Source organism: Nelumbo nucifera, chromosome 7 (genome assembly GCF_055504915.1).
Source record: "Nelumbo nucifera cultivar China Antique chromosome 7, China Antique-T2T, whole genome shotgun sequence".
NCBI classification, from domain to species: domain Eukaryota; kingdom Viridiplantae; phylum Streptophyta; class Magnoliopsida; order Proteales; family Nelumbonaceae; genus Nelumbo; species Nelumbo nucifera.
In genome coordinates this window covers 54,316,425-54,330,802 of record NC_142655.1, presented here as the reverse complement: position 1 = coordinate 54,330,802, position 14,378 = coordinate 54,316,425, and the positions used below count along the sequence as shown (strand labels likewise).

At 40.6% G+C, this 14,378-nt stretch overlaps 1 protein-coding gene across 3 annotated transcripts in view; it reads right to left on the bottom strand.

The window, feature by feature from the left end:
• The window catches only part of LOC148790506 (putative pentatricopeptide repeat-containing protein At5g65820), a 36,666-nt gene extending 23,070 nt beyond the window's left edge, over window positions 1-13,596 (bottom strand). For 2 of the 3 annotated variants that reach the window (XM_088891331.1, XM_088891332.1), the window contains exon 1: window positions 11,102-13,596. In XM_088891331.1, coding sequence (XP_088747457.1) covers window positions 11,467-13,572 — 2,106 coding nt within the window. In that variant the 5' untranslated portion in view covers window positions 13,573-13,596 and the 3' untranslated portion in view covers window positions 11,102-11,466. Of the gene's footprint in view, window positions 1-3,773; window positions 6,419-11,101 lie in introns of all 3 variants that reach the window. The other variant, XM_088891330.1, reaches the window with a different exon arrangement.
• Window positions 13,597-14,378: the final 782 nt, after the last annotated feature.

Below are 14,378 nucleotides of genomic sequence, written 5' to 3'. Positions count from 1 at the left end.
GTACATACCCAATATCCTCCTTTCAGAATTTCTGAATACTCCTACTCCTAAAATGACTGGATTTCCAAAGGAGCTCCCGTCAAAATTGCCTTCTGGTGGTTTCCACTCCAGCCTTACTTTATCTCTTACTCTCGATGACTGTGCTACTTCAAACCAGGTTCTTAGAATGTCTGTGACTGAGAAGACTTGAAAGCTATCCAAGGGTTTTACCTAATGAGCTACTTTCACCTTGATGCTATCAATCACTTCCTCTACTGTTATGCTTTTTTCCAAGAAAATCCTATTATTCCTCTCTTACCATATTACCCAACAAACTGTTGCCTTTGTTGCTTTCCACATTACCATCCCTCTTTTCTTTCATTGTCTCAAGAAATCACGATTAAAGAGTCCTACCATATCTTGAGGGAGAACCCACCTACAGCCAAAGAGAGTACAAAAGAATTCCCAAATTCAAAGCACAAAAGAACAGGATATCAACAAATGAGATAGGGTCTCACCGCTTTCCTTACACGAAGAGCACACATAAGGAGAAAGGCAAATGTATGGCCTTCTTCTCTACAGCATATCGCAAGTGTTTACCTTACGAAGGAATATTTCCCAGCAGAAGGCTTGAATCTTCGGGGGAATAGGCATGCACCAAATTTCTTTCACAGGGAAATCCCCACCTAGGGGGTTGGGGGAAGCAAGTATTCTGAAGAAAGAAGAGCAAGAAAAGAGATCGCCTGGAGAGCCTACCCAAATTCTAGAATCTTCCAGCAAAGGGTCCAAGTGGATTTGCCCTAGAAGGTCCAGCAATAGGATTAAAGACTCACTCATTTTCCCTTAGTCCCCTTCTAAAGCCCAAGTTTCAGTTCACACCATTTGGACATGGTGTTCCCAACATGGATATAGCTTCCCCCTTGAGGTTAGATAGCGCAAAGAGATTAGGAAATCGGTCTTTAAGTGGGGTTTCCCCTACCCATAGATTTTCCCAAAACAGAATTTTATTACCTTGTCCCACATAAAACCGGATGGAATTGAGGAAAGTAGGGTAGATTTCATGAATTGCTTTCCAAGGAGAAGCCGAAAAACTGAGGGGAAATTTTTGCATCCCAACCATTTCCATCCACCCCATGAATGCTTTCAATCACTTTGTGCCATAATCTGCCTCTCTCAAAGGGAAACCTCCAAAGCCATTTACCTAGTAGAGTTGTGTTCCTTAATAGGATGTTCCCAATTCCTAACCCCCCCCCCCCTGTTCCTTAGGTTTGCTAACCTGCTCTTACTTGACCAAATGGTCCTTCCTTTCCTCTCCTACTACTGATTTTATTCTTTTTTTTCTCTAATTTTTATACTAAAACACCATGGAGAGTGGAGACTTGGACTTGGAGAGGTAAGTTTTCTTTTAATAACTTCTTTTATATTTGTATTCTTGTTCATTATTTATGATACTAGTAATTAAGCACATACGTTGCACGTGATAAATTTTTCTTCATATTAATTACTTGAATCTTGGATATATCATAGTTAAGATAGAATTTGAAATTTAATAAAAGTAACAATATGATTAAAAATAAGCTTAAATGCTTGTAGTCATTTTAAATTACAATAACAATTACTATTATTATTATTATTAATTACTTGAATCTTAGATATATCATAGTTAAGATAGAATTTGAAAATTAAAAAAAGTAACAATATGATTAAAAATAAGCTTAAATGCTTGTAGTCATTTTAAATTACAACAACAATTACTATTATTATTAAAAATAAGCTTAAAGGGTAGGTATTTTCAACAAAGCATTATTGAGGAAGTGGGTGTGGAGGTTTGGAAGAGAAAGGGAGGCTCTTTGGAGGAGAGTGGTGGCTTGCAAGTATGGGGTGATGAATTTTGGGTGGGACTCAAAGGAGGTGAGACATGCATATGGAGTTTGTGTATGGAAAGGTATCATGAGTTTAACGCTTTGATGATTCCTTTCTATACATGGAAAGTGGGCTGTGGGTCAAGTATAAGGTTTTGGAAGATGATTGGTCAGGGTGGGGAAATTTTCTGATTTATGTCCAAGATTATATAATCAGAGTAAGAAAGAAGTGCCAATTTCAGATTGCTATAAAGTAGTTAATGGTGCTGTGGTTTGGAAGCCAAATTTTAGAAGACCTCTTTTCAATTGGGAGGTGGAGTGTGTGGAGTTGCTTGCAAAACTTCAGGCCTTAGAGATCAACCCTTCACAGATGTTAGATTATGGAAAGAGTGTAAGGATGGGAAATTCTCTGTCAAGTCCTTGTACTCGGCATTGGTCAGAAATCAGGTGGCGACTGATCCAATTAGAGGTGTTTGGGGGAAGCCTGTACCACCAAGGGCTGAAGCTTTTGCTTGGTTGATTGTAAGAGGATGCATTCTAACACAGGATAACTTGAAAATCAGAGGGTTGCAGTTTCCAAGTGGATGTGTGTTATGCCGTGCTGCTGAGGAAGATGTGTCTCATATTTTGCTCCATTGTAACTTTTCATACCCAATCTGGTCCTATTTTTCAAGTTATTCAAGGTGGTCAGGAGTCCTTTGGCTGATCCAACTAAGATTTTCAGCAGCTGGCAAGAATTCAAGGTGGAATTAAAGTTAAGATCCTGTGGACGTGTATTCCTTTTGCTGTCTTCTGGGAATATGGAAGGAAAGAAACAGAAGGAGATTTGAGGGGAAAGAAAAAAGAATGGAAGAGTTGGTAGCTATTATTAGCTCAACAGTTATTGGATGGGTACTACTACTTCCAGAGTTTCAAGGACTGCGGGAAAAAGACTTTGGAGCTGAATTCCGGTCTACTCTGAATTCTTGATAGATGTACTGAGATATGTATTATTTCTGCAAGGGTTTTCTTTTTGTTTTGTGGCTTTCATTGATGTAATCCGGAGGGGGTGACATCTTGTCACCTAGTTATGTTGTAATGTTTTTTTCCTTTTAGCAATAAAATTTCTTTTTATTTATCTTCAAAAAAAAATTTATCCCATGTGCTAAATTGCTTCAAAGTTAAAATACTTGACTGTTACTTGGAGTATGTATTTTATGTACCCAGTAGACCAGTACAAAGGTACATGTTTAGAGCAAGAAACAATGGCTTAAGCTCGAAAATTGAGACAATTCTTGTCCATGAAGTGGATTAAATTCAGTTGTAGAATAGCATGTGTCTCTTTACTTTGTCCTTCCCAAAAGTAAATACAAATATAAAGACAGATGTAAAGAATGATAATGATGAATAGATAGCCTTAGTAACTTGTGCTTTCCAAACTTCCATTTATGTCAAACAACTAGGAGCCTAGGTAAGATCAGAATTAAATAGAGAACAAAATTAGATTGATAAAGAAGTTGGTAGAGTGTATATGTTTACTTGTATACATTTTATTTTCTTTTTATTATTACATACAGGAAGAACCTAAAATGGGGCCACCGGAGCCGGAGCCGGAGAGCTGGGGCTGGGGCGGCCCCTTGGCATCATCTTCAATGGTCCATGGAGTTTGTCTAGGAGATCTCCAACAAAACACTGTGTTTAAGCTCGGGCCTCGGTGATAGGACTAGAGAACTTCACTAGGGAAATTTGGGTTAATAAATCTTAAGAGTTTAATTACAAATGAACCCCAAGGTTGTTGCCTCAGCTAATCATGAAATTTCAGATCCAATTAGCATAATCTTTACCAGTTGAGTGATAAAGACTTGTAGATAACAAATAGATGCTTTACTCCAATCAAGAGAGAATTTAGATCTAAAACGAAAAAGCAAAGAGTATGAGTGAAATATAAGAAACCTTTGAGAGGGGGGAAAACCTAAAAAGGAGTAGCAGGAGAAGCTTCAGAACCTCCACTTTCGAGCCTGGGAAGTAACGAACTATAGTGTAGAGCATTATATAAGATGCTGAAGCCATAGAGTGAGAGAACCTAACCAATTGTGTGAATCCCGCCTGACGGACTTTGAAGTCCAAAGACTTAACGAAGATGAAGAAGGGGAGAGTAGAGAGCTTTGCCTTTGACTTTGAAGTCCAGTTCTCGACACTGACAGTAGGCCGCTGATTAATAAACCCTCCTAAAACCCTTCAGAGGCAACAAATGATTCAGAGCTTGCATGAATGACACCTTCAATCAAACCATGAAGAAAACTAATTTCAAATTCACCGATTAATGCCCTAGAATCGGAGAAAACATAACTGAATCAACCACGAAGAAGAAGAACAGGCCTTACCTTTCTTCTTCGTCAAAAGCTTTTCTAACTTGATTGATCTCGTCAAATGCATGAAGTAGAAGAAGACAGGAGTGCGAGTTTTTGGATTTTGCTCTCAAACACAAGATGCCAATTATTTAGACCAGCTCAAGTCCGGTACAAATGCAAGAGTATTGCGTCTATTATTGTGAACTGAATTCAGATCTAGGATAAAACAAAATTAGGGGTGTCCAAAATAGTCGACCCCCACCCCAAAGAGCCTCTTTTATATTAAAGAGATAAAACGTATGTACAGTTACAAGAACGCCCTTACAGGGCTGAAAGATAAAAAGAACAAATAAAATAATAAGAACTATGATACTGTACAACAAGGACTACTCTAATAATGTACATCTACATCAAGATATATCTTCACACTTCCCCTCAAACTGATGCGTAGACATCAGCATCAGTTTGCCCATAAGAATGAGATGTCGACTCTTAGTCATGGCCTTGGTGAAGATGTTGGCAATCTACATGTGAGAGGCAACATGAGGAAGAGATATAGAGCCTGCAACAAGGAGGTCTCTAATAAAGTGACAATCCACCTCGATATGTTTAGTCCTCTCATGAAAGACTGGATTAGACGCGATCTTGATAATGCTAGTGTTGTCGGCATATAGAGGGATAGGAGTAGGAAGAGAAATCCCAAGATCAATGAAAAGTGACTTCAGCCAAACAATCTCGTTACATGCAGAAAACATAGCTCTGTACTCGGCTTTAGTGGAAGACTTAGAGACAGTTTGTTGTTTCTTGCACTTCCAGGAGATGAGAGAGTCACCCATGAAGACGCACCACCCAGTAGTGGATCGAGTGTCAAGGCAACCAGCCCAATCAGCATCAGCATAAACCCTCAATTGTATGGATGATGAAGAAGAGAAAAACAGTCCTTGAGAGGTTGTGTCTCGAACATAACGGATGATGCAGCGAACTGCAGTCATATGAGGTTGTCTTGGGGCAAAGACAAATTGGTTGACGACCTGAACAACATGTAAAATATCAGGCCTGGTCATAGTAAGATAGATCAAAGAGCCAACAAGCTGATGGTACATGGTGGCATCAGGAAGGATGAGGCCTTCGGATTTGGATAGCTTGACATTCAGCTCTAGGGGGATATCAACATGTTTCTCATCAGTGATTCCAGCTAGTTTGACAAGATCAGAGGCGTATTTTTGTTGACAAATAAAATACCCTCGACTGCTACGATGAACCTCCAAACCCAAGAAGTAAGTGAGAGGACCCAGGTCCTTTATATGAAATGAGTTATGAAGTAAGGACTTCAGCTCACAAATGCCGTCATAGTCATCCCCCATTAGGAGCATGTCATCAACATATAATAGAAGAATAGTAATACCCTGGGGTCTTCTCTTAACAAAGAGGGAGTAGTCAGAGGAACTCTGATTATACCCAACTGCAACAACAACATCCCGGAAGCGCTCAAACCAAGCCCTGGGTGCTTGCTTCAGACCATATAAAGACTTCTTCAGGCGACAGACACGTGAATGATCACTGCAATATCCAGGTGGAGGTTTCATGTAGACTGTCTCCTTTAATTCGCCATGAAGGAACGCATTCTTCACATCTAATTGATAAATAGTCTAGGAATAAACAGTAGAAATGGCCATAAGAGTCTGAACTGTGGTGATCTTAGCGACCAGGGCAAATGTTTCTTCATAATCAATCCCGTATTCCTAACTGTATCCTTGGGCAACTAACCGGGCCTTATATCGATCAAGAGAGCCATCTGATTTCAGTTTGATCGTATAAACGGCTTTCAACAATAGAAGCATCTGGAGGAGCTGGCACAAGATCCCAAGTGTCATTCTCATTGAGGGCTTGAATTTCGGCATCCATAGCTTCTTTTCACTGAGAACTTCTAATGGCTTGCTGATAAGATCTAGGGATATCTGTGGAAGAAAGTACAGTAGAAAATGAACTATGGTTTGAAGGAAAACCATAGCGGTCAGGAAGTCTAGAGATACAAGTAGAACGACGAAGTGGAATAACTAAACTACTATTTGAAATAGGAGGATCTTGGGTCAAGGTATCACTTACAGAGGATATCTGAGATGAATGCTCTGGACGGGTGGAAGGGGGGGTTGTAGGCGCAGGAGCCGGGACACGTAGCCGCTTGCGGGTGAAGACAAGAAGATCTCCCTCGATTGAGGAAGTAGTAGTATCATCTGAATCAAAGTCCTGCAAAACAGAGATGGAAGGAGCAAACAATCTAGCAACCCCAGCAAAGAAGGAGATATGTTCAAGAAACACAACATTGCAAGAAATCTGAATACGATGAATAGCAGGATCATAACACAAAAAATCCTTTGTGATCAGGATATCCCACAAAGGCATGCATAGCAGACTGAGCAGTTAATTTAGATTGTTCACGAATAAGAAGATGAACAAAACAAAGACATCCAAAAACATGAAGGCTAGAGAAATCTGGGGGATAACCAAAAAGTTTTTGGAAGGGAGAGGTGTTGCCTACAACAGAGGATGGAAGAAAATTGATCAAATACACGGCTGTACTGGCTGCTTCTACCCAAAACGAAGTTGGAGTATGAGACTCCTGTAGTAATGTCCGCACAGCACTGAGAATGTGTTCGTTCTTCCGTTCAGCTATACCATTCTATTGTGGAGTTTCTGGGCAACTGCACTGAGATTGAATTCCATGACTCCTCAAATATGCCAAGAAGTCTCCATCTCTATATTCTCCCCCTGAATCCAAGCGGAGGATAGTCACACTGCACTTGAATCGATTTTGCACCATAGTATGAAACAATTTAAATGCACCAAAGACTTCTAATTTGTGTTGCAGAAAATAAATCCAAGTATATCTGGTACAATCATTTATAAATAATATGAAATATCGGTACCCCAATCGTGATGTAATAGAAGTAGACCAAACATCACCATGTATTATCTCAAAAGGTTTAGTGGCATGTTTAGATTTAGGAAGAAATAGTAAAACATGACTTTTACTCAAACAACACGTAGTGCAAGAAACATCAAAAGTATCAACAGGAGGAATTTTATTCTTAATCAACCCAGAGTCAAACAAAAGTTTTAATTTTTGGGAATATGGATGACCCAATCGTTTATGCCATAAATCCCAAATATTATTTCTATAACTCAACATAGAATCAGACAAAGAAGAACTAAGTAAAGTTGAGGATGCCCCCGGTTGAGACTTCTCGAACTCCAACGCAAACAAATGGCTTAGCCTATGCCCCTTCCCTTTCACCTTCCCAGTGTACCGGTCCTGTATCAAGCAACCATCATGAGAAAAAGTGAGAACATTCCCTTCATCAACAAGTTGACCAACAGAAATCAGATTAGTAGTAAGGTTGGGTACTAAGAGGGTTTTGGAGAGAGGAAAGGATCTGGTTGGTGACAGTTGAAGGGATAGATCATTACTACCAATGATGTCTAACTTTTCACCATTAGCCGTAATAATATGTTTATGGTGAGTTTTAGTGGAAGGGATTGCGTGGTTGAGGTAGGCTCCTATCATATGGTTGGTGGCACCTGAATCTATAATCCAAGCATGTGAAGGGGAAGAACAATATGTAGAGAACTTACCAGACAAGCCAATAGCAGAGAAAGCAGAGGAAATAGCAGAAGATACCAGTTGCCGAACCCTTTCTTCATCCATGACACCTGTTGATTCACCTTTCATTGAGGACTCACCCTTGGTAGATACAGTGTCTGTTGCTGAGCCATCCGTTGCCTGATAGGCCCGATGCTAAGTCTTTTTCTGAGAGCCCCTAGCTGGTCGGATTGGACAGTCTGGAATGATGTGACCATGTTGCTTGCAATAGGTACACACATTCCTCTTCTTACAATGAGATGCTATATGTCCAAAACCCTTACACTCATAGCACTGGGTTTTGGAGAGGTCCTTGGAGGTTGGCTTCTTACCCCCATGAGCAACAAAGGCTGTTTCAGCCCCAACTTCAGCCATCTTCCCATCAAACCCGGTTGCAGTGAGAAGTCTAGTCTCTTCCCTTAGAAGTTCCCCTAAAACAGAATCCATATCTGAAAGTGTTCCCCTACTCAGAATGTTGGACCTAATTATCTCATATTCAAGTCTAAGTCTCATCAAGAACTGAGTTACCTTTCTCTTCTCAAAGTGCTTCTAAAGATATTTACACACTCCACTGGATCCGAGGGTTCAATGTGAACAATCTCATATTCAGCCCATAAATCAAGAAAACCAGAATAATACTCCTGTATCCTCCTATCTCCTTGGTTGTAAGAGAATATTTTTGATTCTATCTGATATTACTTAGATACATTGGACTGTTGATAAACATTTTCTAGGTACATATACATCTCATGTGTTGTTTTCATTCTCCTCATGGGAACAGATATATGATAGTCAATAGAACTCAGAATCCAAGAAACAAGTTTACCATTGTCCAATTTCCATTGTTGTAAAGCTTTGGCCTCGGTCTCAGCTGGTTTGGTAACCGTTCCATTCAGATATCCTTCTAAACCCTTTCCCTAAACATAAAAGTCGAAGTGAAACTTCCACATCCCATAGTCCTGTCCATTCATCTTTACAGGGATGATATCACCTCTGTCTGAAGCCATTTCAGCAAGAAAATAGCACAAATAGGGTTCGGCTGAAGTAAAGGGAAATGAATCTGAAGCAAAACTTGATCTAAAGACAAGAGAAATAGAGGCTATAATCAATCCAAGAGAGTCAAAAAACTGAGATAGAAACCGCTTACTTTCACCGAAGATTGTTCAAGATCCAAAACGAAGAGAGGCTGAACACACAGTCCAGAAAAGGAAAGTCTGGGCGCAGCAGCCAAGAAGAAGAGTCCAGATCTCTCTCAAAATTTCACAAATCTCCGTGAAAATTTCAAAATATGTTGAGAAGGGTTGGGCGACAACTCCTTTCAATTCTTGCTGCAAACGGAGATCAAACGAGAGAGATCCAATAAAATCTCTCTCTCTCTAGGTGCGTAGAAAACAGAAGAGGAGTTCCTGGATAGATCAAAACAGTCTAGGACCATTCGGCAGAGATGTAGGTTTTCAATAGATCACGAGGACAAGACAGATCAGAGAGAAGGAAGATCAAAGAGCAACATGCTCTGATACCATGTGAACTGAATTCAGATCGAGGAGAAAACAGAATTAGGGGTGTCCAGAATAGTCGACCCCCACCCCAAAGAGCCTCTTTTATATTAAAGAGATAAAACGTACGTACAGTTACAAGAATGCCCTTATAGGGCTGAAAGATAAAAAGAACAAATAAAATAATAAGAACTATGATACTGTACAACAAGGACTACTCTAATAATGTACATCAAGATATATCTTCACAATTATCAAAGACCACTGGCCAGATTTTTATTTAGTTTTCTGGGTGGCGGTCTTTATAATAATGCCAGCTCAGTTGTCTATATAGAGGCGGTCCTAATGACCGTCAATTACAAACCGCCGGCTTAGATCATTTTTCTTGTAGTGTAAGGATCCTACCAAGTACACCAACCAAATTGTTAGTTCATTAGGAATCCACTTATATGTTATTTCCAACTCCCTCTCCAGTTTATTTATTTCTTGGAGCTTGTAGTCTTGTACCTGTATTGCCATGATCCCCCACCATTCTTTGCCAACCACTGTCAAGCCATGCTAAAAAGCTGGCAATTCTGCTCCTATGGAGTTATCATGGTTTCTTTCTAAAAACACCTGAATCCCCAGGATTGTTGAGACTTCATCCATCAAAGTTCATTGTAGTGCACTTTAAGGGAGGAGGTCTCCATAACCCTTTTGTTATTCTCCTCAGAGATCATTACCAAAATGTTGACAATTGTCTTAAAACCGGGAAAAAAATCTTATACTAAACTACAAACCTTGGGGGTTAATTCTTCTATGACTTCCTCTCAATGGTTAAGCTCTCCTGTGCTTGATTTATCATTTGTAATGGCAACAAATTAAGGTTGGCTCCTTTGCTTGAAATTTAAAAAAGAAAAGGAAAAAAAAAAAAAGTAAATATGTGGCATGAAACACAGCTCTTTTTTTTTTTGAAATAGTTCCCTTAGGAAACTTGAATATTTCCTGGCAATGGAGGTATTATTAGTCAAACTTGGCATCTATTTGTCACAAAGAAAAATGCAGTAGACTATTGTTGTGATATGAATGCTATTGCCAAAATATTGATCTCCTAAGTTCAAAAAATTTCCTTTAATCAAACATTTATTTAAGATCCAGGGGGTAATAAACACTAGTTGGCCAACTTATTTTATCCATCCAAGCATCATCTTACTTGTGAGTGTAGTAAGTCTATCTGAGTTTATTTATCGTTACGTCTCTGAGAATGCAACCCCCCCCCCCCGGTTGTCATCCCAGAATCCAATATGTTTTAATAATCTTAGATATCTTAAGAGGGCCTTTAGGAAGGCAAGAAACAATTTGTGGTGGCAACATCTAGTTCATAACTGAATATAGAGCTAATTCTAACACAACATCTAGTTCATAACTGAATATAGCCTTTACTCGCTAATGCTAGATTATTGAAAACATGCCTGTAATCACACAAAGTAACAGACACAACACACAGAGAAATGTAGAGAAGCAGGTAGTGAATACAAAATTAACTTGCAAGGAACAAGACACCAAGTTGAGAATCCCAACCAAAGACTGTGTATGCATGACAACCCCCTCCCCCCAACACCACGCACAGTAAAAACACAAATTTTGCAAAGGAAACTGAGAATTTTCCCCCATTCAATATGCTAAAACAACAAAAAATAAATAAAGAAAGAAAGAATGAATGAAGAACCTAATGGAACAAATGTTGTTTAGAAGTTCCAGTGACAGTCAACAATACAAAATACTCATTTCAGCCAAGGTTGATAGAAATCCTACTTTTAACCCCTCAAATATTCAATCCCTATTGTTTGGGTTGGGGATGAGGCAAGATTAACCCAGTACCACTTGCTCTAAGTAGTCATTGTGTCCAATCCCATGAATTCCAAGTGTTGTCTCTACAAGGACCACCCTCCTTTTGAATGGATATGTATGTTGTTCCTCCAAATCACCCTAGACAACTCTCCAGCTCCAAAGCTATCATTGCTTTCATGTTATTATTAGCATTTATCCCATCTTCTCACAACCATGCCATCTGGTAGCCAACATAGCTGTGGATTGGAGAGGTCATCTGCAACAAGGAAGAACCCTGCTCGGCCACTTCTTACCTTTTTATTTAAGCAACATGCGACCAATCTACTAATTCAAATTTCAATGTCAGCTCGCCCCTTACCCCGACCCCACTGACGTCTTCGGGCCCTTCTCTTCCTTCCATCTTTTTTTGCCTTTACTTTTTCCTTCAAATTCCTTTCACCTCGCCGTTTATACATTTTGAATGTCATCTGTCTATCAGCAGCCATCTTCCTCACTTTCTCTGTGATCTCTGCCGCAATCTGTCTGTTGTACAGTTTCCTAAGACCACGCATTAGTTTTGCAAAGGTATCTGGTTGTGGCATGACACCTACTTCCAGCATGTCCAAGCAGTAAAAGCAAGCTTCTTTAACATGCCCATTTGAGAATAACGCATGAATCCAGATGGTCCATGCATACACGTTAAGCTCACATCCCTTGGACATTATGCAACCCCAAAGGTCTTTAGCCATTTCAAGCTTGTCCATTCTTAATAGGGCATTCAGGAGCGCTTTCAGAGTTCCATATTGAGGAACAGACAGAAGACCTCTGCCAACCATCTCTTTGAAGTACCCACAAGCTTCTACCAAACAGCCTTGCCCAAGAAAACCATTGATCATGATGATGAAGGTGTCTACCCCTGGGCTGAATCCACTAGCTTCCATGTCATTCCAAGCTTTAACACCTTCTTTCACCTCCCCTAACTTACAGGCCAGGCGGATCACAGTGTTGTAGATGCTGAGGTCAGGGATGCAACCAAACTTTCTCATCTCGTCCACAAGTTCCATACACTCTTCCAGCTCTTCCTTCTTCTCATGGGCCAGTAAAATGTGTAAATATGTCATCTGGTTTGGAGTGCAACCTTGCCGGATCATACTATCCAGAAGCTCATAAGCCTTGTTGATCTTCCCCCACTTGCAGAATCCGCTTATCAGGGTTGTGTAGGTCACTACATCTGCAACACAACTGTTTCTCTGCATCTCAACAAAAACTCGCATTGCTTCCTCCATTTTTTCCTTGGAACAGAGTGCCTGAATTAGAATCGTGTACGATGTGGGATTCGGATTACACCCTTTCCTCTTCATCTCTTGCAGGAGGTCAAATGCATCCAGCATTTTCCCTGCCAATGCATATCCACTAAGGAGGTTGTTGTAGACGACAATGTCTGGCTCGAAACCAGCTTCCCTCATCTGAACCAGGATGTATTTGGCTTCCATCAGCTTCCCTTCTCTACACCAACCATACAACAAGGAAGTAAAATGTTTGAGGGTCGGTGTAAACTGGATTCTCATATCCTCGAAAAGCGAAGCAGCTTCTTTGACACTGCCATTCTTGCACAGGGCATCGAGTAAACACCCGAATACGTGCTCATCAGGTTCGCAACCGTACTTGGGCATCTCGTCCAAGACTTCAATGGCCTTCTGAACCATCCTAGCTGAGGCAAATCTCCTCATCAAGACGACAAAGGTATCGGATGTGATTAGCTGGGGATTTTCTCTCCTCATCTCTTCAATTAGAGCCCAAACGGCACCGAATTGCCTCATCTTCCCCAAAATCCTAATCATGGACTTGTACACTTCGTAGCTGTGTCTGTACCCAGGTTGCTTCGACGCCCAGGCGAAGAACCTATAACCTAGGTTTCCAGCATCGCCGCACCGATTCAACACGCGTTCGACCAGACCCGACCTTATAACAACACCGCATTCTTGCAAAGCAAGTTCCAATTTTGGAACCCTAGAATGGTATTTCCTAAGGATTCTGTAAAACTTTTCAACATCTGTGGAGTATTCATCACAGTTGGGTTGGTGGTTATAAATACCTGATTTGTTTTCGAGGAAAACTAATCCAAGCCCACGCCTTCTATCAGCGGATATGCTCGAAATTATTCTGTTCATCAATTTCTCATCTCCGTCCTCACTGCCATCGTTGTGGACGATAGAGACGTCATGTGGGCTCTGGTTTTTTTGGCTCGGGTTCAATTCTTCCGCGGTTGTTTTGGGAGAATCCATTTTAAAGGAGGAGAAATGAGATATTAATAATTCATGCAGCAGTTGAAGATTCGTGGGTTTGATCACGAAACCTTCTCTGCAACCGACGTTGAAAGCAAATTTCGAATTGGAAGAGAGGGCGAGACGGCAGTTGGTGCAGAGACGAATTGTAGTCAAAGAGACCGTCTTCATCTCTTCCTGCCACTCCTTGTGCCAGGATCATCGTTTTCTACTTACCTCTTCATGGGCCGGACTCGGATTTAGCTTTTGCTAAAATTCTAATGGATCCGATCCGAAGCCAGGTCCGGCAAAACACGAGACGCCATAAGGGACAGACCGGATCTGCTACTCACATGGCGCCTCACACCATGGTTTTAAAAGGCGGACGAGGCGAGGCTAGAGGTGTAAATCGGGCCGGGTCGCGGCCCGGCACGATTTTGGACCAGCCTGGCATGGCACGGCACTAAGGCCCATGGGCCGTGCCAGGCCCGGCATGAAGGTTCGTGTTGTGCTGGGCCAGGGGTTCGAGATCCATAGGCCAATACGGCTCATGCCAACAGCTATATAACAACTAGTTTATGGGGGCTTTTTGGATAAAGTTATAAATAACTTTACAATTATCAAAACATCCCTCCCAACAACTAAATAACAACTAGTTTTTTGGGTATTTTGAGCAATTGAATTATTATCAATTCCTATAAATAGCCACATCTTCCACCATTCTCATCACACCAATTCAACAATTCTCTTAATCTCTTCTCTCTCTCTCTCTCTCATACTCATACATTATTAATTCTTTGCAATCTGAGTAATTCAGATTAGCTAATTGTCTGATTCTACATTCTTCAATTATCAAGTATCAACTTGAAGTTTCAACTTTCAACAAGAAGGCTTGCTCAACCAGCTCAAGTATCTCAATTTGGGAGGCTTGGATGTTGAAAGGCTTCAACCGTTGAAATCAAGTTGGGATTTTGAACTGACAATCCGGGTAAGTCGAA